Here is a 26,548-nt window from a genome sequence, read left to right as displayed (position 1 = left end):
GCTTTTTTAAAAAAAATAGTTAAAAAAAGGTAAAAAAGAATGTAGTTTGAAAAGCATCCTTCCAAAGCTTCAGGCAGTCACATGGAAAATTTTTCCATTAACACCTATATAAATTAGATTGTTTTGGTAGACAGAGTGTTTCTTGTTTATTCATATATCGTATCATAATTTTAATGTATAATACTGTAACTTAATAGTTGTTTCAATTACCAGTGGAAATAAAATAGAGAAAAAGCTTTTCTGAAGCAGCTAAGTGTACTCTAACCCATTAAGCTGGAAATTTCCCAAAAAATCAGGGCAATAAATCACTTCAATGCAAAGTATTAAAGTTTGTAAAGCACTTCATACATTTTCTAATTTGATCTTCTCAACAGTACCATGAGGTTAGTAGAACAAGAATTATTTCTTCAATTGTTATGGGTAATGAAACAGGTTCTGAAGTTAACTGTTGGTAAACTAGAGTAGTAATACCAAACTTCAGCTTCAAATCAATTTTCTTGTCCAAGGACTATTTCCAGTATACTACACTGACATCAAACGTAGCATTAAAGATTTGAAAAGCTGGTAATACACAATAGTTTTGTGACTGTATCAATACAAGTGATCCATCTAATGACACAGTTGCAAACTATTCAAGCCTACTCCTCCTATGTAACTCTCATCCATCTTTGAAATTCAATGTGCTCTGGCATTCAGAGTAGTCATGGCGTTGAGACTCAACTAAGAGAATGTCATCTCTCTTGGAAGATGTAAGCTACTACAAGTATTGGATGGGAAAAACTTAGGTGGATAGCAGCAGATTTCTTTAAAAGGATCTGGGGTTTTTAGTGGAGTACAAGATCAATACAAGATAACAGTTTGATATGGCAATCCAAAAAAACCTAGTATAGATTTGTGCTACATTAAGAGATACACAGTTTCCAATAATAAGTAAATGATAGTCCCTCTAATACTCTACCCTTGATCAGAAAACATCAGGCAAATTGTGTTCTGTTTTATCAAAGTTGAAGGATGATAATAAAAGCACAAAGCATCTAAGGGATGTCACATGAGTAAAAATCAATGGCATTGAGGATGTCAGGTCAGGAGACAAGTAGACTCAGGATTAACAAAATAGATTAATAATATTCAAGTACTGAAAGGGCTAATGGAGAAAAAAAAGTGCTCTGTATGGTTCCATATTTTGGTTTTTTTGTTCAGGGGGCAGAACAAGGAATAAATTGGAGAAAACACAGACTTAAATTTAGGCTTGATGTTGGGGGAAATTTTTCCAATCAAAAGTATCTAAAAGTAGAAGGGACTGCTGATGGGGACAGGTTCCCCCTAAATATAAGCTATCAAGGAGAGACTGGATGACACATTTGTTAAGTATATTATAGTATGGATTTCTTTCACATGTAGGTTTGACTAGACAGTTGATATCTCTTCCAACTCTAGAAAAGTGTGAGTAAATTACTGCAATAACGGGCATCCAGAAAAGTGGGAAAAAAAATATTGACTAGTTTTATGCTACCTTCTGTCCCATTATGCCCTTAAATTTTTTTTGGAAAGAAATAAATTCAATTCAATAATTCAATTCAATAAACATTATATGCAAAGCCCTACAAGAGACTGACTTTCACATGTAACTGCAGGACATGGACTAATTTCTGTCTATTCTAAAAATAGAACAGCTCAACTAATTTTAGCCCCAAGTGGTGTAAAATGTCAGAGCTACCAAACTGGACACCTGAATCTCAGACTCAATAGCAAAATAGTGTATTGAAATAGCTTTGATATTCTCCACTTAAAAAGAAGCTTGAGGGCTAAGTTTTGTGAATCCTTAAGCAACTATACTCAATAGATGAAATATCTTCATTCAGAAAAACTCTAAAACAAACTTTACATTATTTAAATAACATATTTTTAACCACTGCCAAAATAACAACAGTAACATATTTATATTGCACTATATTGCACTTTGATGTGTCTACATAAATCTCAGCCATGAGAAATATTCTAAAGATTCCAATCTAAATTGGAATATGAGTTGTAATATAAATTATATAAATTATCATGCAGATATACTTAGCTTCACAGTAACACCGGATATGGGGCAACATTTTAATTCAGTAAGACTTTTGTTTCACTTGCTTAAACATTCTGCTGACTACCAGAATTTACTGTGAAATATTTCCACCCACTAGAGAAAAAGTGAGGCTTTGTCAACTCTGCATCCTTTGTCAATTCTTTTCAAGAAACATTTCAAACATGCAACAAGACAGCCACATTCATAGCTGACATTTATAAAGCTTGCTTTGAACTCCTATAAGCCTCAGTTTCCTCATATGTAAATGGAAGGATGGCACATTAGTACAGATGACCTTTAAAGTCTTTTTAAGCTGCAAAATTCTAAGATTCTAGTACCTCAGCATAGTATCTGACACATGATAGGCACTAGTAGAATGATAACTCATATATTAATGGGTCTAAATTCACATTGAAAATATCTTTATTAAAATATAATTTCTTTTAATATTCTTAGTCATTAAAGTCCATCTACTTAAGATACAACAAATTATTAGTGAAAGATTCTATTCAAAACATTTACAGAATTATAATGCAATATTTCTTAATAATATCAATTTTTGTTTCCTGTAATAATTTAATAGCTTGGAGGAAGAATAGTTTTATAATCGGGACTATACATGCTACCTATAGAACCACAGGAAAGTCAATTAACTTTGTAGTTTCTCCAGATAAAAATCTAAGATGTGCACAAGTAGAGATAATTTCCATACCAAATATTCCTCACTGATAGAATTATAGGTATGGAGAAATTACTAGTAATACTGATTATGGTGGTGGTGTGTTGGTGGTGGTGGTTGTGGGTTGTAGTGATAGTGATGGTGGAAGAAAAAAAAGGAGGAGGAGGAGGAGGAGGAGGAGGAGGAGGAGGAGGAGGAGGAAGAGGTGATAAATCATATCCCTAAGGGTAATGATGGTTGCCTTAATCACAAATCTAATTGATGGAAAAGCTAGATTTGCAACATTCCCCTGTCATGCATGGATTTGCTCATACATCCCGTTCATATTTATAAACACATCTATTTACCATCCCACTAACACACATATATCACTTGTTCAAACATTCATTAAATACATTCTATAAGCAAAGTATTATGCCAGGCATTTGGTGATGTAGATAAGAAGGCAAAAACTTGTTCTCAAATAGCTTCATTCTAAGTAGTTGGGGAGGGTGGGAGGAGGGAGACAAGATATAAATAACTGACAAGGAATAGTCAGAGATATTCAAAACATAACAAGAGACATGAGGGGTGATTACTACCTTGTTGGGAGAGAAGGGTTGGGAAAAAAAATTAGAGTAGGTTTCATAGAAATAATGGCATCTGAATTGGGATAATAATAATAACATGACAGCTAATATTTCTATAGCAGCATGCTAGGCTTTGTGCTAAGCACTTTACAAATATTTCATTTGATCTTCACAATAACCCCAGGAGGTAGATGTTATTATTATCTTCATTTTACAGTCAAGGAAAATGAGAAAATAGAGATTAAATGACTTACCCAAGATCATCCAGCTAGTGTCATAAACCAAATTTGGACTCTAGTCATCCAGACTTAAGTCCTTCACTCTATCCAATAATCCAACTAATTGATTTTAAGGAATGAAAATTTAGGAGAGGGAGATAGGGGCAGGATAGTTCCTAGGAGGCATATGGGTTAATAAGTTTAATCTTCCAGATAAGTGCAAGAACAGGAGATGGAGAATAGTTCGATTTCACTGAAACAGAAAAGACATTAAGGAAAGAGAAGAAAAAAAACTGAAAAGGTCAACATCAGAAGTTAAAACTTGATTTGGGAATGACTGAAGGTTTTTGAGTGATATGGTGGCACAAGCAGGTGGAAAGAATGGTGAGCAGTGGTGTGAAGGATGCATTAAGAAAGGAATATAAATATCTTCAGGTGTTGAAATCCTTATCCACAAGCCCTTTCTGATGTCCCAATTAGAAATAGTCCTTTTCTTCTCTGAACATCCCCCAGCACTTCCTTTATAGCTCTCTTATGAGATTTTCTACTTCATATTACACTTTTATTTGAGCATGTATCCCTTTTTCCATCCCTCTACCACCAAACTATAAATTCCTTGACTTCAGGTACCACATCATTTTTCCTCAGAATCCATTCAGCACTATGAAAGGTACTTTGCATGTAGTAAGTGCTCAATAAATGTTTGTTGAATGGAATAATGTTCTCAATCAATCCATACTTCAACCTGGCAGTAACAGTAAACCCTAAAGAGTTTATTGGCATACAAAAAGAGAAAAAAATCAACTTGCCTACGATAATGGCTATTATCAGAAACAGGACTTTACCCTGACTTTAAACCCCAAAATGAGAAATCTAGAGTCCCAGGTTCAAATTCCTGATATGTAATTTACTTACCAAGATAGAGCACCTACTCATTAATCCCTTAGTCTCAATTTCTTTGAGTACAAGATGAGGGAAGGGGATCTACAGGCACTTCCTTATTCAAGGATGTTTAAGAAAAATATTTTGTAAAGCTTTAAAGCATCATGTAAATGCAAACCAATTTTTAATATGTGCAAGTCAGGATTGAAAATTTATGGGAACAACTTGAAACTAGCAATGAATTTCTGCTACATCACCATGTTTATGCTATCAAACTCTTGCTATATAAATAAATTATCCTTACTTTTCTTTTTAAAGAAATTCATCACATGACCAGAAATTGCAATAAATAAATGGGGAGGAAGGTTAAATTGGTTTAAGGCTATCTTGGCTAGTCTTTTAACTTTAAATGCATATAGTGTTGTACATTTTGTTCATTTTTGAAAAACACTTCAATGGCCCACTTTTTGGAGGGAAGCATCACTATTCTCCTTTCACCTACCTTCAATTAAAAAAAAAGTAAGGAATTTTTAAAAATCTATATAATAAAGGACTGGCCAATAAATCCAGTCCTTAGGATTATGCTCAGATGGTGTGGCTGGAAGAGACAGAGGGGAAGGTATGAAGACATATAAGAGAAATACCTTAGAGATATTTGGAGCACATACAAAGATCCTGCAATTGGTTTCAGTTTGCCATCCCTTCAGTGAAAGGAACTTTTCATTTAGCTATACATCCATGAAAAATTGGGCCAAAAGGCCTTAGTTACCTAGGACAAATTTCTTAGTGTAAACTATTTCTAGGCCTGCTAAAAGCAAAGAAGGAGGAAGAGTTGATGCTCTTTAAGTGGGGAAGGCAACTCAGGCCCTGGATCTGGAATGAAGCTAAGAACATATGGCCCTATTGTTGCTTCTTTTTCTCTGGAATCCAGTTTTTAGCTGCTTCCAGATGAAGAAGATGGGAGGTGGTGCTGCCAAGTAAGTTTTGAAAGTTTAAAAAAGTAAGCTATGGAAAGTCTATGATTAGAGGCCAGGCTGGGTTTCTAGCCAGTCCCAGATTAAGAAACTAGAGCCCTCAGTCAGCTGAGATAGGGACTCACTTATCATTTGGAAGTGCTACATTTGGAAGAGAACTTGGTAGAATGAATGCTACATAAAAATGGTATTATGTCTGAGCCCCTAGTCCCTAGGAATCAAGGTATAATAGAGGAAAATGTATCTTCAGATGTGGCTATGGAAAAGGAATAAAACAGGCATCTAACAATTGAAGGATCAGACCAGAATGAAAGCTTGAACTAATAAAATGAAAGTTACTTCCAATTCCTATAATCCTGAGGGGTAGAAGTAACTGGTTTTGCTCTGGACTTAAAATGTAATATGACTAAACCAAATTATGTGCTTGACCAGTTTTTTTTATTTTCCCTTACACCCTCCATATCAAATTAATAGCCAAAATTTAATTATTCTAATTCTCCAGTATTCAACATCTGTCTCCCTTCTCTCCATTTATATGGCCACCATTCTAGTGCAGGCCTTCAACACCTCTAGTCTGAACTACTACAATAGTTGCATTATATTGAATTATTCTAATTGAATCCCAGACTCCAGCATCTCACTCCTTCAGTCCATCTCCACACAGCTGTCTAAAAGCACAGGTTTAATCATATCACTGTCTTTCCTCAAGAGGTTTGAATGGCTCCCTATTACCTAAAGAATAAAGTACACATTCCTCTATCATTTAAAGTTCTCCACAATATGATTCCAACCAATTTTTCCAGATTAATTGTATATCTTTTCAAAAGCTATTTCCCATACCTGTAATCTTCTCCCTTTTCATTTCAATCTCTTGAGCTCCCACTCAAAATTCAAAACAAGTGCCACATTATAATACATCCTTATCAATTACCATCATCCTTTAGTTGTTAATGATTTCCCAACCAAATTTATTTTGGATTTATTTTTTTTATTTGTATATTATATTTATGTATCCATGTTCATGTATAGGAATAGAAGAATGCAATTTCCTTACAGAAAGGGATTTTTCATTTCTGGCTTTGTATCCACAATGCCTAAGCACATATTGGATGCTTAATAAAGACCTTTTGGATTGATTTAATACCTCCTGAAACATCTCAGCAAGTAAACATTATAAATATGGAAGGTCCTCATATTTTTCTAAAAAGCCTACACAAAAATGTATGTATTTTTAATATTCCCTTCACCTTTCTCAGTAGGCATAGAGTCCTATGGAACTATAATGCCTTTCTATTTGCAACAGTCAATGGCATAAATTCTTAAAGTAAGATTTAAGTAAGTAACCTGATGGTAAGATTATGGCTGCCAGGACCTTCTCCTTCCCAGTCAGCTCTGAAAATTTGGCTTTAGACCTGTTAGATTTTATTAAGGTTTCTCATTTCAAGATGACCCTTTGGTCAAATATTCCAGTTCCCCACAGCAGCAGCATTCAAATTGAATGCTTTGTCCAAAGCATGCACAGATGAGATAGTACTTTTTTGAAAATTTTGTTCCTTTTACAATTTGTGGTACAGATACAAGCTGATAGATGCATGTCATCAGATCTTTTCATATGTCTTGTTCACCTAAGCCTGCTATCATGAGGAAAAGAATTTTCTCCAAAATTTACCAATTGTACTACAAAGTAGTTACTTTTTCATTCCCCACCCTCTGAAGAATGTAAGACTCCTGTAGAGCAAAGATTGTTTTTGTCTTTGGATCCTCAAGTGCTTGATAAATTATTGTTGATTGGCTTAGATGAGGGGAGACTTCTAATCAAAGTCTATTAAATATCTAAATAAGTAATATGGATGAAACAATTATCCAGATCTCTCAACAGTATGTGAATAATTTTTATAATACCATTGTGGCCAGTCCTATAGTTGTGAATCCTAGATTGTCACTGATACTTTGGGCACTGCTGAACAGAGAGTAGGAGCTAAAGATAGAGATGGCAAAAAACATCTCAGCCCTAACTACACACTAGTTTCTATGTCTACACAACTGTGGAGGAGCTATGTGAAACATCTGACCTACAAATTGGGTCAGAGTGATCTTACACAAAGAAATTATTGAGAGAAACTAATATTTTTTGGATCTTTGCCAACCAAGTCTGGATAAAGCCAGACTATAGTGATCCATTTAAATGAAAATTATATTTGAAACAATCCTCAGAGGCAGGCTGTCGGCAAACATATAGAGGTGGGCCCTGACAAAGCAGCAGAGCAAGAGGTGATTCAAAACACCCAAGGCAAAAACTCTCTTTAGAAGGATTTTCTTAAGAAAATAAGCTTAATTTTGAAGGCAATTGTCACAATCTATGATATGCTTTGATTCTTGGGAATATTATGACTTTTATATTTTAAAAGATTTTGGAAACAATGGCATTAACTTTCAGTTAGAAGGGATCTCAAAAGTCAGCTAGGCCAATTTTCTGTGCATTCTATTGAGGTTAGGACAATTCCTCTAATTTGTTAATTATTTTTTTTTAAACTGAGGACTAGATCTGTGATTTCACTGATCTAAGGAACTGTTAATGAGGAAACTACTCTACTTGTGCATATTAATAACTAATCTACAGCTTATAGTCTTAGAGAATTGTCTAGAGGCATTGAGGGGTAAAGTATTTTACCAAAGAGTCACACAATCAGGAGCTATCAGAGGCAGAATTTAAACCCAAGACTTTATGACTTTGAAACCAGAATATTAGAGTTCTATTGGTTTTTAGGGATCAATCCTGCCCTCCATTTTAAACCACCATCATCCCATTCCACTTCAATTTCACTAAAGAAAAAAGTGAAGCCTAGAGAAATTAAATAACTTATCCAGTGTCATTCAGCAAACAGCAGAGCAGGGGACCAAACATGTGTCTTCCATCTCTCAAAATGGGGTTCTTCCAACTATCCTACCATATTTGATGTGGTTGGGGAATCAACAACTATAGAATAATGATTAAATTATATAATATTATCTAATATGTCAGTAGAGACCTATTACAGAATGCATTTGATTTAAGATTTGATAAAGTTTAAGTGGATGTCATTATGATGAATGAAATAAGTCAAAAAAGTTGGGGAAGGGAGGAGTCTTAGAGAGGCAGTATGTCAGACTCAGTCTTGTAATCCAAAGGATCTGGTTCAAGTCCCAAGTACTCTGACAAGTTACTTAACCAATCAGGCCCCAGGCAACTCTCAAAGAGTATGAATTGGGGAAGAAAAAAAAAAAGGCTGTTCTGCTTTGGGATAGGAAGTTCTGTACCAGGAGTTGCTAATAACTATGAAATAACAGATCTGGTTAAAAAAAAAAAAAAAAAAAAAAACAGGAAGAGAAAACATAAAACCTCACTAAAACATATCCTAGTAGCTGATAGATGTAGATTTAAATGGCATCTCATTAATGTGATCAATGCTTTAGGCCAGTCTAACTCTTCAAAGTAAAACAATATTATTTAGGCATTCAGCCATTCCTTTGTGCAAATCATTCCATGTGTCTTCCATGTTGAGTTATAAACAAAAATAACATATTTTATTCTATAAAGCAAATGTTCTGGATAATTTATTACAGATATCAAAACAAAGGCATTGCCCTTGACAACCCCTAAAATAAATAATAACAAAGAAGCAATTTTTTTTTCTTCATGAATAACTGGCTTTATTCAATCCAATTTTGGCAGTGGCTGAGGCGATGTGATTTTATGTTATTGCTTTTAAAAAAATTGGAGACCATGGATATTCTGGCTATGAATCAGTTTTATAAGCATCAATAGTAGACTATGAATCAGAATACTGCACCGGTCTCTGTGTAGCAAACAAGTATTCTATGCTTTCCCTGATTTAGCACACAGTTGGCCATTTACAATCAGAATTAAGGGACCAAGATAGAGAGATTAAGAGTTGGCATATAATACAAATTATTTAAGGCTCATTTGCCATTATTCTTGTTTTTCTATAATGTTCTAGAACCTTGAAAACAATTCAAGACCATCTAAGAACTTTGAGTTACCTCAACTCCCAAATAATTCTTCCTCACTTGGCTTCAGTTGATTCTGAGGGTCCATGTTTCAGACAAATTTTGAATTAGTTACAGTTGACTCTACCTCTTACATTATACAACAGCTGAGGCACATACTATGTATGACTTGATGACCCAAAAACATTCTATGTGAACACAAAACTAGCTATTCTTTGTAACAAGGGTGTGTGTGTGTGTGTGTGTGTGTGTGTGTGTGTGTACAGCCATTCTGGGTTCAAATGGGAATTCAAAATGTTTGCTATAACACATGCTTTTAAAAGATCACCAATGATACTTTTAAAGTTTAGTAAACTGGCACTCCCCTAGTGAAAGCTTACAATTCTTTTCTGATTAGATCAGCTCCCACAGCAAGTCATCAGTGGAATGAGCACTGTAGTGAGGTCATCCTATTGGGATACTGATGGGAAATCATAACTGGCTTAAAAACACATTGGAAAATAATGTGTTTTCCAGGACTCCAATTTTTTCATGTTGTCCACTAGCCAATATGTCCATCTTCTTTCCAATGATTAAGAGTAATACAATATAGGAAAAATCAAGACAAATATCTATTTATATCCAAAAAGAATAAGTAAGCAAAAAGGAAGACAATGAGCTTCACTCAAAGTATCTTATTGAAATACTAAATATATGATTGTAAAAGTATTTTAAAATATATTAAAATGTTGAAAATTGTGAAGGATTAAGCAAACCAATTAAGCAATGTATTTTCAGATCCTGAATTTCATCATTAAAAATGATATTTTCTAAAAAGCATATACTCTGAAAATCTACTTATAACTACATTAATATTTCAACTATTTCTGCTTAAAATCCACAATTCATATTACATACAAGTAATTAGGTTGGTTAAAAAAACACTTTGCTAGAATCTCAGTTAAGTTTTACAGCAAAATCCATTTGGGGACTTTCAATGTATAAATTTAAAAAATTTAAATTTAAAAAGATATTTGATTTCTTTCCCAAATGTACTGACCAATAATGCAATGTTACTTTTGAGAGATTGTTAGAAAAGTAATGATATGGCTTCACACAAAAAATGAAGCATTCTCCTAACTTACATCAATTTTGTAAATATTGTTTCACCTGCTTAGCAGCTGCCCTTTGCACAAAGGAATTATAAGTTACTACACTGTTTATATTTCACTCAGACCAACAGAAAGAAAATATTCTTTGTTTTTCAATTCTTTCTGTTAATTTTTTCCCACTAGCATAAAATCATTAACAATTAAATATTAAAACCATTCATGAGTGAAGAGTTGTGTTGCATTTTAACTACTTGATTTTCATCGAGTGTATGAAAGGTCTATGACTTAGCCTCACATACTCATTTGAAAAGATGTAATATGGTCTGAATTTCATCCAGGAAACATAAAAACATTGCTAATGCTGAAACTCTCTGTAACCCATCATACAGCTACCAACTTCAATTTTTTTAACTGTTATAGAGACACTACAATGATATGTTTCAGCTATGCCTTGATATTTATATTCTAGGGCCAAAAACACTTTAAAAGGTGAAATTTTCTTTTATCTAATAATCTATCTTCACTTTAACTTCACAGTTAAAATTTAACATTAACACAATACTGAAAATCAATGTTTACCAAGTATTTTGTATATATGTGTGTATATACACACACACACATATATATATAAAGCATAAAGCTCAGGGAGGAAAAACACATATAAGATGAATTATATGCAATTAAATTAGAAAGATTTTTCAGTGATTAAAATCGCTCGTTTATCAACCAATTTAGGCATTGTCATGTAACGTGGAAACAGGAACCTATATATATAATATATATATGTATATAATAAGCATATTATATACATACATATATATACCAACTTAATTTCAAAGGGAAATGATCTAGTGATCTTTCCAGAAGTGATGCTACGTTTAATGAATTTCAGAAAATGTCTAATTTTCTCTGACATGAACTAACATAGTAAACCAAACCCGAGCTGCAGCATCTCAAGATAATCTCTTTGAGCTGTCGGGGGTATACGAGACGCCGGAAAGAATTAGGCGCAGCTTAAAGAGCTTTTAGAAAAAAAAAAAAAAAAGCATCAGACTCCTCCCTGGCAATAAAGCCCCCTCAAGAAAGCACCACGGTCAATCTAAGGGCGTCTCCGAAGCCGCCACCCCCACCCTGCTGGCTCTGCTCTGGGACTGACTGTATTACATCCAAAAAGTAGGGAAAGGTTTCTACCCACCCACCTCCGCCCCACCATCAGCACCACTACGGTCCTAGCACCTGTTTACTTTTAACCAAAGGTTCTAGGGTTTCTTTCTTTCCCTTTTTTTTTTTCCAATAATGTAAAATAAATCCTTAAGAGCTGTCCCAGGAAAGAAATACAGGGCAGTACCCAAGCAGGTCCGAAACCAGCAGAGTCACGGTACCTTTGTATCGCTCCAGGACATCTTCATAAGCCTGGAGGTACTCTTGTTCCTCTACGTAAAGGTATGCAGCCGGGGACAGGTAACCCGCCATAGCTTAAGTTCCTTTCAAAGCTGAAAGATGAGTTCAACTCTACCCCCCTCCCCACCGGCCCCCGAGGCTGGAATCCACAAGCAGCCTCCAGGACCCAGAGAAGGGGAAGGGGAAGAAAACTGCAGAAGGGGAGAAAGCTTCAAGCCCAAGGCCAGTGTCAGCCCCGAGAGGTCTAAGGACACGCCCAGGCCCCCTCCCCAGCCTGGCTACTGGAGCAGTTGACCTAGCCTCCAATGGGAACCCGACTGTGCGCCAGGGGGCGGTGACTTAAGGGACCGGCTGGGCTAGTGTCCGCACAGGGGCCACGCGAACGCCAGGAGCCAGGCTAAAGGGGCGAAAGCGGGGTAAGCACTGCACTCCACTGCAGAACGCCGACGGGAAAGACGGATCAGGAGAGGCGCCCACTCGCTCTTCTTTTCTTCCGCACCCTGCGGAAGGAGCAGTGCAAAGATGCCGGGGTTCTCACCAGGGGAAAGAGATCCTGCCTGAGCTCTGGGATGCGTTTTTCAACTGCGGCATTTCGGGCCGCTGCAGAGGCAAAGGCAGCGGCCGGGTGGGTGCTCCAGCGGAGGATGAGAGCGAAAGAAAGGAGATGGAAGGGAGTAGAGCACGAGAAGGTCCGCCGGGGCTTCGGCCCCTCCCTTCAATGTAATGCTGCAGGGCCCCCTGGCTCGGGCGGCTCTCCCCGCCTCTCTCTGCAGCCCACTCTTTCCACCCTGGTTTATCACTTCATTTAAGCACGCCCACTCCCGGAGACCAGCAGGCCGGCCCCGGAACCCAAAAGGCGAGGTTGCTATTTGGGACCCACAACAGGTGTCCTGGAAACCCAGTCATGCAAAGGGGCAAGCGAGGGCGGCTGCATTTGCCCTCCCAGGAGCAGGAGAAGGAGGAGGAGAAAGGGGTGGGAAATAATTTTTCCCAGCCTAGTGAAATAAGGGGTCGTCTCTGCCTTCGTTTGTTTGGACCATCTGCTTGGCCAGTTCAAAGAAGGGCTGAGTGGCACTGAGAAGCCTCCCAAGGGAGGAGCTGGAGAGGAGGGCAAATGGCCTCTGCAGGTGGCCCCACAGCTCAGAGCTGTGACAGCGAGAGCGGCGCCTGCGCTCCAGCTGTCTCCCGATGGCCCATCCCAGTACCCGCCCTGCTGAGGACTTATCAGCCCATCTAGGTTCCTCCTCCTCCTTCTCCTTCTCCTACCTCCCCCCCCCCCCCCCACCCGCGCCTTCAGAACCACTCGTGCTCCTGTTTGTCTCACACATACAATTCAATTCGAACAGCTACAGCATTAGCACTAACCTAGATTGCTACCCGTTTCCCTTCTTTTTTCATGACAATTTAAAGTCACGTGGTAACCAAGGGATCGTTCCCTTCAATCTTGAATGCAGTTCCATTTCCCTGCAGCTAATTAAACTTTTCCATCCTTTTCCCCATCACCATCACTTAACATATTAACATGGGTTTCATGTTAATATCCTCCAAAACCTACTGAACTCTTTAAGATGGTTCCTCTTAGATCCACTCTACAATTGATAAATGGTCAAATTATATGAACAGGCTTTTTTGAGAGGAAAAAATGCAGGCTTTCAGTAGCCTCATAAAAATGTCTAATAATTAGAAAAACATAAGTTAAAAACAACCCGGAGGTTCCATCATCCCCCACTCATCAAATTGTTAAAGTTGACAAAAGGAAAATAACAAATGTTAGAGGAGCTTCAGGAAACAGGCACATTGATGCCTTGGTGAAGTTGAGAATAGGTCCTGCCATTTTGAGTAATTTGGAACTATACCCCAAAAGCGTGCATACATACCCTTTGACCCAGAGATTCAAAGAATCAAAGAAAAAAATAAAAAGGAAGGGATATATATACACAAATAAAATTTAAAGCAGCTTTTTTCCCCCAGAGGTAAAGAACTGGAAACTAAAAGAGGTGCTTGTTAATTTTAAAATGGTTGTACGAATTATGGAATATGACTGGAATACTATTATGCCATAATAGCAATGGGGATTTTTTAGGGAAATCTGGAAAGACGAACATGAAAATGTATAGAATTAAGAGAACAGAACAGGAAAAATAATTTATATAACAATAAAACTATAGCGACAAAGAACTTTGGAAAAATTTAACTGATCAATCTACTGACCAACATGATTCCAGAGAGCCAATGAAGAAGCATGCTATCCATACTATTGTGGATCCAGGTTACAAAATGAGATGTTTTAGACATGACCAATGAAATTTGCCTTGATAATTGAAAAAGATATTCAAAATAAAAGGAGGGGCTCTTATTCTCCAAGGTTTTATTCTCCACTAGCTCCCCCATTTGTTTGTTATTACTTCATACACATTTTGATGCCTTTTTTTTATTTTTTGGACCTGACCTATGTTTTCATTGACATAGGGAAACCACTGTGAAGAAATTCCCTCTACCAAAGCAAACTAGAAATTATTCTGCAACTTAAATTTTAGAGAGTTATTTAGGAGTATTGATAGAGTAAGTGCCTTACCCAGGATCTAAAACCAGTATATGTCACGCGGAGGTTCTGAATCTCTCATCTTCTTGGGATTCATCTTCTTGAATCCCAGTCCAAACTATTCTTTCTATAATAATATTCTATCCCTCTGCATTGTCATGCCTATGAGATAACTTATGACTGAATTATTTTTATATTATCTCCTAATGGAAAGGATAATTATTTGTTTCTGAGGACTTGGGTTGGGCTCCATCTCTGTTATTCCCCTATCTCTGTGACCTGGGGGAAGACATGAACAGAGAGCAGATTAAATACTTTGAAAATGTTTGAGAAGACTAAATGATTTCTAGGTCTCTTCCAGTTCTATATCCAAGGATTGTAGATCCCTTCAACTGACAGCTCAGTCCACATGTGCTGGAATATAAACTACTTGAAGACAAGGACTATCTTTTTCATTTTATCTTCATATTCCCATCACTTTACACAGTGGCATCCATACACAGTAAGTGCGTAATGTTTTTTGATTGAAATATATGTTGTCAATATGTCATTAAATCTTGTATCCCTTAAACTTATAAGGTCTTTGAGACCTGAGCCTAATTTTTCACCTTATTTGTATAGCAGAGAGATTGAACTAGAGTACTTATCATGGAACTGAGCTTTCATACTTTGGCTCAGGGAGGAAGGAAACATGCTCACCCTTTAACTTTGGAGGCACATAAAAACCTATCAGGATCCAATGGTAAAGCCAGAGTTTTTGTTCCTCCCAATGGAAAAAAAGCAGACATACTCAGTTCTCAACTTTTCTCCTCCTCTATACAGATGTACAAAGACAAGTAATATCTAAATTAGTATTATGTACATAACATTAAGCTCAACTAGGTGGTGCAGTAGATAGACTATATTACCTGGAATCATGAAGACCGAGTTCAAATATGGCCTCAGACATTTATTAACTGTGTTAGCCTAGTCAAGTCACTTAATCCTCTTTGCCTCAGTTTTCTCATCTGTAAAATGAGCTAGAGAAGGAAAGGGCAAATCACTCCAGTATCTTTGCCAAAAATAAATAAATAAATAAAGGGGTCATGAAGAGTCAAAAACGACTGAAAACAACTACCACCTAACATTAGTTTGAATGAATGAACTTTATGCATACCTGAATCAGTAAGAATGGATCATACTTCTAATATTCTCTATTTACAACTCCAAAGATGTGGTGTTCTCTTCTTTTGTATAATATATGATTGTTCTCTGTGAACAGGTTTCTTGGGGAGGTTTTCTAGAGGCATCCTTAGTTTCAGTTCAAAGTAATAATCATTCCAAATGCAGCCAGGTATTAAAAGTTCAAATCTTTTATTGTCTCCTTCAATATAGCCTGGTTAGTTTTCTTACAGGCCTATCTCACTCCTTGGTTCCAAGAGCTCCTGCAGCTTGTCTTTTAGCTATTACAGCTTCTGCCTCTAGATCAACTCCGACTCATGGCTTCTTAATCTCCAACGGACGCTCCCCTCTCTATCTTTTCAACTGAACTCTCCTGACTGAACTCAGCTGTTTTATGTTTTATGCTCTTTTAGAGGTATAAAGGTTGTCTCCTCCTCTGAGAGTGGGATTATGGGAGGTGTGAATTTGTATATCTCATACTGAAGCCTACAATCTCCCAAACATGTGAACTAATGTGTGACCTCTCAAAGGTGTTAACTTAAGCATTGTTTCTATCAATTCCATTGAGTTATCACCTTGTTTCAAGTTCTGGCTCATAACACAAAGACCTAACAATTTCTCTAGAATATCTACATCTCAAGAATCAAGAGTTTCTATTTGTGTTGGGTTTTTAATACTACAAAATCCATCTTTTAAGCCAGTATATTCAAAGATGACCTTTGTGTCTATACTAGCACTCCTTGACTGAAAATATCCTATTTATATGTATTTCATGCATATTAAACAGTTGGCTTGAACTGTGCCTTTTAGCTCCCCCAAGAGAGTAAAGAGTGTTCTTGCAGTTACCATATTTCCTTATTATCCTGATCCATGTCCAGAAGTTTCTTACTTTTAGAGTAAGGACTGAGTCATTTTTAATTTTTATTTCCTCTGGGTATAGTACAGTGTTTTCACCCATTGGAGGCACTTAAGAAATAAGTGGATTTAATGTAGCTATCTGTTGTCATATAGTTATAATGAGTTGGCCTAGGAACTAATCATCATTTATAAGATTGTTTCTGTGGCCAAAAAAAAAAAAAAAAAAAAAGAATTTAAGGAACCCAACAATGAACTTAAAATTAACAACTGTACTTAGAATAATTACAGCAAGGATTCTGGTCATCTTAGGAAAGTCACTTATGCTCTATGGACCTCAGTTTCCTTATCTGTAAAGTAAGGAAATTGGAATAAAGTATCTCTAAGATCCCTTCTAGCTATGATAAAAATTCAGGATATGTGTAAATTTATGGAATATAGGTCAGCTGTAAATGTTTCTTTGAAAATATCAAAATAATTTACCTATATAATTTTGAAGCATAGCAGTGTTCTCTAAGGTCAAAGGCATATAAAGGCTAGCAATTTGATCACTCATGGCTATTCATACACACATATATGTATATGTACATATAAATATATACATGTATAATTTTTCTGCCTTTCATATACCCTCAGACACATTCCATTTTACATCCCCATTCTTTTGTATAGATTGTCTCCTATGCCTAGAATCAACCAATCAATCAATATTTATTAAGCGCCTCCTAGACCAAGTGTTAGAATATATTCCTTCCTTCCCTTCACAATTAGAATCCTTAACTTCTTTTTAGGTAATGCAACTATGCTGCCTCCTATGTCAGGCTTTTCCGGATTTCCCCTACTGATCTAAGTCTAGGCCTTTCTTGAGTCAGGAGACTAAGATTCCTGCTAGTACCTTCCAGACACCAAAATTAGCTTATATTTACTTTAAGTCATTTTGTACTTATTTGTATACACGCTGTTTCTCTGAATTCAATGTAAGTTCCTTGAAGGCAGGATGTTTTTCATTTTTGTCCTTGTATGTTCATCCCCTAGTACAATGACTAGCATATGGTAGGCGCTAAATTAATGCTTGCTTAATTGATTCATTGGTTAGATTTGTACATTATTTCCTATTATGCAACACAGCACCCCTTTTTTTTGTATTCAGTGTCTACAGCAGTCTCTTTTTTCTCTGACCACATTCATCATCTGCACCACATTCCTCTGATTTCAATTCCATTACCACCAAAAGCAAAATATACATCACCACCATCATTACCTAAATACTTAGGCCTATACGATCTCCCACTAATAAACATTCACAGCAAACACCACATCTATGTTCTCCAGACTTTTATCTAATGTGTATAGGCTCCAAACACCTCTTTTCATCACCATAGTCTTTTTTTCTTTTTCTTTCTACTGTGCTATTCACATCTGACCCCAGCAACAATTCTCTCCTTCCCCCTACTTCATACAGCAAAAAAAAATTTTTTTTACAAGGAAATGACATTGCTAGGCAGCTAAACACATTTAGCAGACTCAGGAAAGGATGTGTGCTAATACTGGAATAGATCCTTTCTTTCTTTTGGCTCTCTCAGCCTTTCCTTCGCTCTCTCACTTTGTTCCAAAACACTCTTGATCCTTTTCCCCTTTCCCACCCCTCTTCCCATTTCCTCGTAGACAAGGGAGACAAGCCAGCATCTCATAATACAAGCCAAAAGCTGTTGCCCCAGAAACCTGGACTAGGAAACTACTGGCTCTGGATTGTTTGCTTTTCCTGTAATCATGAAAGTGCTCATGGGGGGACTTAAGGGGGAGTCTCTGATTTACTCTCTGTCTGCTGCAGCAATGGCCTGGATCCTAGATACAGGCATCTTGGCTAGTCCCCTGCAGGCCCCCTCTGGATGAACAGCAAAGTACCAACTTTGTATTGTAGTGAAAAGGCAAGAACAGCTTCTAAAAGAGGGTGTGGGAGGGGTCACAGGAGTTGGAGTTGGGGGCTGGGAAAGGGGGAGAGGAGGGAGAAAAAAAGAGGTAAAAACTGAATGCTGCAACAGCAACTCAAAAGGCCTTTTAAAGAAAAAGCCACCCGGAGCACACACAATCCAACCCCCAGTACACTAGCAAGATGCTTTGGAAATAAAGTGAGGGAACAAAAACCTCAACTAGTAATACACAGAGACACACTCATCAGTGTTAAAGTATTAATTTACACACTCTTATCAGCTTTCAGCTGGGCAAACAAGATCTCTGTCCTGTTTCAGCCTTTACCACCTAGGCAAGAGAACACCAAGTGTAACTGGGGATCAGCAGCCCCTCCCTTATATTAATTAATCAGGGCCTCTGGATTGTTGAGCCCTGAGCAGCGTATAATGTTCAAAAGCTGATTCAGACACAGGTTTTGCCAGAGGTGCTTCCGAAAAGGTGAAGGGAAATGGTTCAGATGACCCAGAGTCTTTCATCCAGGAAGATTATAACAAACCCAAACTTGTACACAGACCTGTACCTCTATCTAGATGCGAATGCCAATTTGGAATGCTCTCTTTTCTTTCTGAGTTCCATGGCTAGCAAACACACACACGGAGAATTACCAGAGTTAATACTTTTAAATTGTCACACTGTCTAATGCATTTGGATATGAAAGTTTAATGCAGATGCCCGGCGATACTTCCTTTCATTTAAGATGCATTGATTCACTCAACCAGAAAGCAGGACCAAATAGCTTAGTCACTACTCAAAGCATGGAAGACTGTTCTCTCCATAAAGAAGGTAAACAAAACAATTTCACCGCTAGCACCCTCCCCCGTTTTTGGCACAAAATCTCTGCAATGTGCATTCTCTCGATCATTTGACCTCCCTTGTAAAAAAAACAAATTGATGACTCTCCATGACACTCCTTTCCTCCCCTTCTACAGCTCCCAGCACCCCTCCCCCTTCTCTCTCCCGAATCCCTTACCTGCTATCCTCAGCACAGCTCTCTCTGCAGGATCCAGCACCGAACCGCCTTGAATCTTTCTTTTAGACCTCTCATGCTTAGGGAGATTCCAAGGTAATGTGTCCCCTGGAGCTGGGGATGCAGAGCCTGATTTCTGACTGAAATCATCTTCATCAGAAAAATCCGCAGAGGAAGACATAGAGCAGCGGTAGGAAGCGTTCCCAGAGCTCTGAGGAGAATGACACAGAGAGCATTAGCGACTACACTCACACACACACAGATGTCCTTCGATTTCAGCACACCGAGGGAGCTCTGGTGCTCTGCATCCTCCTCCCTGAGAGAGGGGGGACAAACTCAATCAAAGCAAAGACAGGGCTCACCATTTCCCCCTCTCAGAGAGCTCTCAGATGAACACAATAATCCTGACAGTAAAAGAGCGTGAGAGGTTCACGCAGAAAAAGTGTATGGCCTGTGGTCAGGCAACCAACCAGCTCACAAATGACCAGCCCAACAATAAAGCCGGGATCAACAGTCTTCCTGATTACAAATCTGTAGTATTTGGCTCCCCCAACAGGACAAAGGAAGCATTTCCCGGACGAGGCTGCCGGTTAATTCATTAAGGCAATTGTCTCTAAGTTTGAAAAACAAAACAGAAATACAGGATCTTGCTTTCTAACTGCTTCGTGATTAGTGACGCCTCGCCCCTGGAAGCTCTTCCAAAAAGGCTTCCTATAATCCCCCTCCCCCCATTTTTCTCTTGAATTTTCTCCATCGCAAATTATCGGGAAAAGTGTCTGGAAGGCACAGCAAGGAGGGAGGACAGACTGTTTCTGAGAACAGCCCTTCTCAAGACAGGGAGAGAAAGCACAAAAGGCCGTTTTCATAAGTCCTCTGCCAAGGCGGCTCCCATAAACAAACGTCTGAACCAAGTTTGGAGTCCTTGAAATACTTTACACTTTCAATAAAGTCGTCAGATCCAATAATGCAGATAAGAGTGAGGAGACGTTGGCAGGAAACAGCCATTTCTGAGCTGCTGATCGCCTCACAATAAATGGCAAATGTGATGCTTTTACAAGAGCCTTTAAGATGATGGGTTGATACTCTAGTCATCTATTATGGGTCAGTCTTTGTACAAAGGATCATGGACACTATGTTCAACGGGAAAATGACATCTGATGTTACTTATTCCTTCCTGTCTTACAGAACAAAATTTACTGACAGCTTGTGTTATATTTACTGATGTAAACTACCATGACAAGGAAATGACTATGATCTTCGGTCCCCAGCGGGATTATAAACAAAACAATGGCCAGTGGAAGGGGGAGAGTTTTCATCCCTGTATTAGGTTCATCACTTTGGGGATGCAGATAGTAAGCATGCAAGACTGGAAAAACTTTAAGCCATGCAAAGAAATCTTACAGAGTCACCAATTTTGAGGAAGCAATTAGCATCCAGGAATCAGTGAGGCAGGCTTCAATCTAAGCAAAAATTATTATGCTGCCCACCAAGGAGAGATGGTTGCTCAAGCAGCAAACAATGGGTTCTGGAAGCTTTGTTCAAAACCACCTACCTAAAAAGAGAAACTCGGCAGGAATAGGAAAACCCAGCAGTCTATTCAATCTCATATACACATTTTGGAGGGGAGGCCTAAAATCATAGTTTTAAACAGTGTACAATATATCGTATTACATGGAATTTAATGCTTATCTCTGCAATTTTATTTTCCCTTACAAAGCAGTTTTCTGCTTATTTCATCTCATAGGAAATCACCTAAGTAAAAATAATGAATTTTATTTTGTGCTTTTTTCATCATATTTTAAATAAATAGATTATATCGATTTTCTATATCATGTGGTCATAGACCACAAAGAACTGCAAATTAGTCACAGTCTGCTATTACCAATCTGATTTATTTTTTCTGCTTTTCTAAAAATCATCTTGAGCTACCCAAGGTTCTGTTGTTTCTTGAATCACTAGAGAGGGACGACATTCTTAGAGACTCTTAAAAGGGTATTGGATTTCTTTGAGAGCCTTTCTCTCCTTCCTTAAAATGACTTCATACCTGCCCTTACTTAAGGACACATTTTATCTGTGAGATTATATTTCTTATTGTTACATGAACTATTTTTGTAAGCAGAGTAATTTGACTGGGCATGTTTGTAGATAAATGGGCAAATTAGTAGCAAAAAGTAATTCTTTTCCAAAACAACTAATTTATTCCCAGCCCTCTTTTTAACTAAATGAGAAAGAAAATAAGCTGTTGTCACAACTGGGTGAACAATGGAATTCCCATTATGCTTTTACATGAATACCATTAATCACATGCAACCAGATGGTTACAGAATTACTACCACTGGACCCAGGGGTGCCAGCCAGAGCAGACATAATCATGTCAGTGATGTACAGATAAAGGAAAAAAAGAAAATAAAACACAAAAGCCAAAAAGACTTCTCAGAAGGAAATCACTAATAGGGACTTGTATATGTACATATTTGCATGTATGTGTATATAAACACACACATATATACACAAACACACAAACTTTTCAAGATGCTTATTTAAAAGATATTATATCAGTAGAAAGAGTCATAAATAAAGACTAGATCATTTAAAACCACATATTCCACACCTCTAAACTGGTGCCAGATTTGAAAAGAAACTATTTTAAAATAGTCCCAATCAAACTTTTATAATCTTTATTCATTTTAATGTATATACAATGCATGATACTAATAACCTGAAAAACCAAGGAAGAATGTTTTGGATGGGCTTTGGGGAAAGCTCATTCTGTGATTTCATTAGTGAAAGGAGTTCTAGGTGAATATTTCTTTTATCAATACAAAGTATCATCTTCTTTGTAACTTATGGCCACAGTTGCTTGGGGCCCCGAGAAGTTAAATGATTTTTCCAAGGTCATACAACCAGTATACAACAGAAGGGAAATTTGAAATCAGGGCCTCCTGACTCAATGGTCATTTCTCTTTTCACTAAATCATGCCATTTCTCTGAAACTGATCACAATTTCTAGAAGAAAAGCAATTATCTATTTTACTAATTGTGAATAGAGAAAGGGGTGATACTTGTTAAATTTTCAGTATGAGCATTTACACTTTAGAAATTAAGAAATGCTACAAATTTAAGCTTTGTTTATTATTTTGTTAATTATCTAGACTTTAAAAAGTAAGGAAGAAAAGATTTTTTAAAAAGCAGAAACTTAAAATATGTCATGAGTACTGGCTTTTCCCAGAGAGTTGGTTGTTAAACATTTACCATCATGCCATTGGATACAGGAGTCTTCACAAAACCATTCCAACTTCCCAAACTCTCAATGCCAGAAATTCTACTGTTGGAGCTTCCTCTTTCCTTTCAATTGAGGGACTGATCCTCATTTAAAATGGTTTTTTTTTTTTTTTTTTAATACTTTTTAGTATTGCCTCTTCCCAGTTTTCTCAAGGATGTTCTCTAAGACTAGAAAACCAAAAATAAGTTCAATTGACACCATTTATACACACAGAGCACACACCACAAACTATCATTCTCTCTTTCTCTCTCTCTGTCTCTGGTTCTCTGTGTCTCTGTCTCTCTCTCTTTCTCTGTCTCTGTCTCTCTGTCTTCCTCTCTGTCATTCTGTTTCTGTCTCTGTCTCTCTCTGTCTCTGTCTGTGTCTCTGTGTGTCTGTCTCTCTTTCTCTCTCTCTCTCTCTCTCTCTCTCTCTCTCTCTCTCTCTCTCTCCTTTGCAAATATCAATTACCTAAAATGAATCATTTATACCTTAAGAGAATAATTTTTTTTTCAGTGAATACTCAGCTTCCCAGAACCACATCTCATCCCAGCAAACATTACATAAGGGCTGCAGGGATGAGCCAGCTTCCAAAATAGAGGAGATACATTCAGAGAGAAAATATACTGGCCCTAGAGGAGATGTGCAATATGGCAAAAGCAGAGTATAGGGAGTGTAGGCCTCATTATTACTAGTCTCCAGATACAAAATGATTCCCACCACTACCTACCTTCAAGAATTTACATTTTTATTGATATTTTCTTGCAGAAGGTCCTTAACAACAACAACAACTAATTAAAATAAATAAATAAAAAGAAGGAAAAACAAAAGAATTAGGTAAAACCTGCAATCAGAGTAATAAGAAGGAATAAAACTTTTGTCTTCCAGGAAAGAAAAAACATATCTATACAAAAAAAAAAAAATAGAGAAAATAAAGGAAACATGTAAGCAAAACCAAACAAACAATGAATGGATTTGAGAATAACCTGGACAAGAGAAGAAATAAGGAGGAAGCCAAAGTAAATTAACAGTTCTTGAAAAGGACCATGACACAAAAATGCAAGAAATAAATCAAGAAAATTGTCTTATAGTAATAGAACATGAGAGGAAAGTAGAAATAGAAAAAAAAATCCACTGAGTACCACTTCAATAGGATCTTTTATGGAAAACACATAGGAACATTATTGCTGAGTTTCCAAACTCCCAAATTAAAGAGAAAATTTTGCAAGAAGCAAGGGGAAAAAAATTCAAATACACTGGAGCTACAATTAGAATTGCATAGGATTTATCAACAACCACAATGAAAGACTGCAGGTCCTGGAATCATATCCAGTAAGAATCAAAAGAACTAGACAGGCCTGCAGCCAAAAAATATATCCAGCAAAATTATATATATTTTTAATGAGAAAAAAATGGACATTCAAAGAACTTGCAGATTTTTGAGACTTTTTATCAACCAAACCTGAACTTAGTAGAAAATTTAACATGTAAGAGCCATTATCAAAATAGCAATTTCAAGGAACTCAATATGGACAAATTGCTTATTTTTTTAACATGGGAAATGTATGGCATATATTTAAGATTAACATTAATAATAGGGCAGCTCAAAAAAAAAAGACTGGAGCAGAGTTAAGGTAAAAATAGTAATTATGTATACAAATGAGGTGTAAAGGAAGAATAAACACAGAGGCATTAGAGAGGGAAGAAGGGCTCATAATTTTGAAAACTTAAAAAATCAGGAATGAGTTAAATAGGCAACACTACATATATACCATGAAGGGTATAGCACTCTCCAAAATCTAAAAAGAAATAAGGGGAAAGGGAAAGGCAGACAGAGGAGCAAAGGGTGTGGGAAGAAAACCAAAGAGGGATCTATGGGTAGGGGGAGGTTAAGGAATAGGAATGCAAATTAGGAGCAGAATTAAAGCAAAGGGTCTGCAAGGATAGGAAAGATATGTGGGGGGTATGTGGGAGGATATGTGTGTATATGTGTGAATATGTATGTATATATTTACATATGTACATATAAATAATATGCTTTCTTAACTATAGCCTTCTTGAGGGGGTTGATAAAAGGAGGGAAAAAAGAATAAAGTACAAAAGATGTGCAGCAGAGAAAAAATGGACACTCATGAATATAATTTCTTCTACTGATATATATAGTATGTGTGTGTGTGTGTGTGTATTTTCTTAAACTAGTATTTGTTATTATATATTTTAAATCCCCCCTGATGTTCTGCTGGCCACATGGTGCTGTTCTCTTTTATTTTGTTTCATTTGTTTTGTATTCCTTTTATGTCTTTCTTTTTTCTTATTTTCTTTCTTTAAATAAAATAATTTTTAAGATATTTTTTTATTTTTTATTATAGCTTTTTATTTACAAGATATATGCATGGGTAATTTTTCAGCATTGACAATTGCAAGACTTTTTGTTCCGACTTTTCCCCTCCTTTCCCCCACCCCTTCTTCCAGATAGCAAACCTGACCAATACATGTTAAATATGTTGAAGTATAAGTTATATACAATATATGTATACATGTCCAAATAGTTATTTTGCTGTACAAAAAGAATCAGACTTTGAAATAGTGTACAATTAGCCTGTGAAGGAAATCAAAAGGGCAGGTGGACAAAAATAGAGGGATTGGGAATTCTATGTAATGGTTCATAGTCATCTCCCAGAGTTCTTTCACTGAGTGTATTCACTATGTCAAGTTGGGATTTATATCAGGTCTACAAGCCTGGCTCAACATGAGAAAATCAATTACCATAATTAGTCAAATTAAAATACAAAAACATCAAGATCATATTATTATATCAACAGATATGGGAAAGATCTGTCAAAATGTAGCAGTTAGTTATAAAAAAAAAACTTAAAAGTCACAACTATCAAAAACAAAATTTCCTAATAAATACTATTGTCTGAGAGTGTTATAGAAATATTAGCATTAGATTAGCATTAGACATAAGAAAAGAGGAAAAGATTAAAGCATAAAGAAAAGTGAAAAAAAAAAAACTATATGTATTTGCAGACAAAGTGATGATTTATATAGAAAACCCCAGAGAAATTATCTGTGTTTACTGACAAAATAATAAACTTAGAAAATTCCAGAGAAATTGCAAAGAAATGAACCAAGATAATAATAAAATAACCAAGCTTCAGCAAAATAGCAGAATACAAATTAAGTCAACAAAAATCATGAGGATTTTTATATACTAGTAACGAAGAAAAAGAAGAAGAAGAAGAAAACTCAAAGAAGTCTATTCAAATAAGTACAAAATGAATACAATATATAAGAGCCAAACTACTAAGAAATCTTCAATAGTTGTGTGCAACAGCTCAAATCCCATGGTGCACACATAAGCATAGATTTAGTCATTTCTGTATCCTGGCTAAGGCACTGCCCATGAAATGCTAAACCCACACCCTGGCCATTTTTGAGGATACATGCTTAGTGATGAAGAACTTAGCATTTTGATATGGTTCGGTACAATCTTAGTCATTCCATTGTCTTCCTATCTAGGATGGTGGTGATTCCCCAGATTTATACCAAAACTGAACCAAAGGACTGGCCACTGAACCTAGAAGATTTTTCAATGACTTCTCTTTCTTCAGAACATGCATTATATAGGCATCATGAGGGATGAGGAGAGAAAACTTTCTTTATACCCCAGGAGAAATAGCAACAAACTAATAACAATCAGAGCAAGGAATCAGCTAAGTGAGCTTTAAATTGTGCCTACTTTTTCTATTTATGTTTCTTTCCCCAAGCATAGGTAAACAAATAATAATTCTGAGATCGACATTACCAGGCTTAGAAGTAACCCTGTAAGTTCAAAATGCCAGGAGTGCCTAAATCCTTTAGAAGAATCTATGAGAATTACTCCCTACAACTACATCT

General features: G+C 36.7%; 1 protein-coding gene across 1 annotated transcript in view; it reads right to left on the bottom strand.

Annotated features, from left to right (window-relative positions):
* DST (dystonin) overlaps positions 1 to 26,548 on the bottom strand; it is a 575,913-nt gene that overhangs the window by 402,475 nt on the left and 146,890 nt on the right. Inside the window, 1 exon segment of the mRNA XM_031964703.1 lies at positions 19,390 to 19,597. Within this exon segment, the coding sequence (XP_031820563.1) occupies positions 19,390 to 19,597 (208 nt within the window).

The sequence above is a fragment of the Sarcophilus harrisii genome, chromosome 4 (genome assembly GCF_902635505.1).
Source record: "Sarcophilus harrisii chromosome 4, mSarHar1.11, whole genome shotgun sequence".
Lineage (NCBI taxonomy): Eukaryota > Metazoa > Chordata > Mammalia > Dasyuromorphia > Dasyuridae > Sarcophilus > Sarcophilus harrisii.
This window is presented reverse-complemented; position numbering and strand designations above follow the sequence as displayed.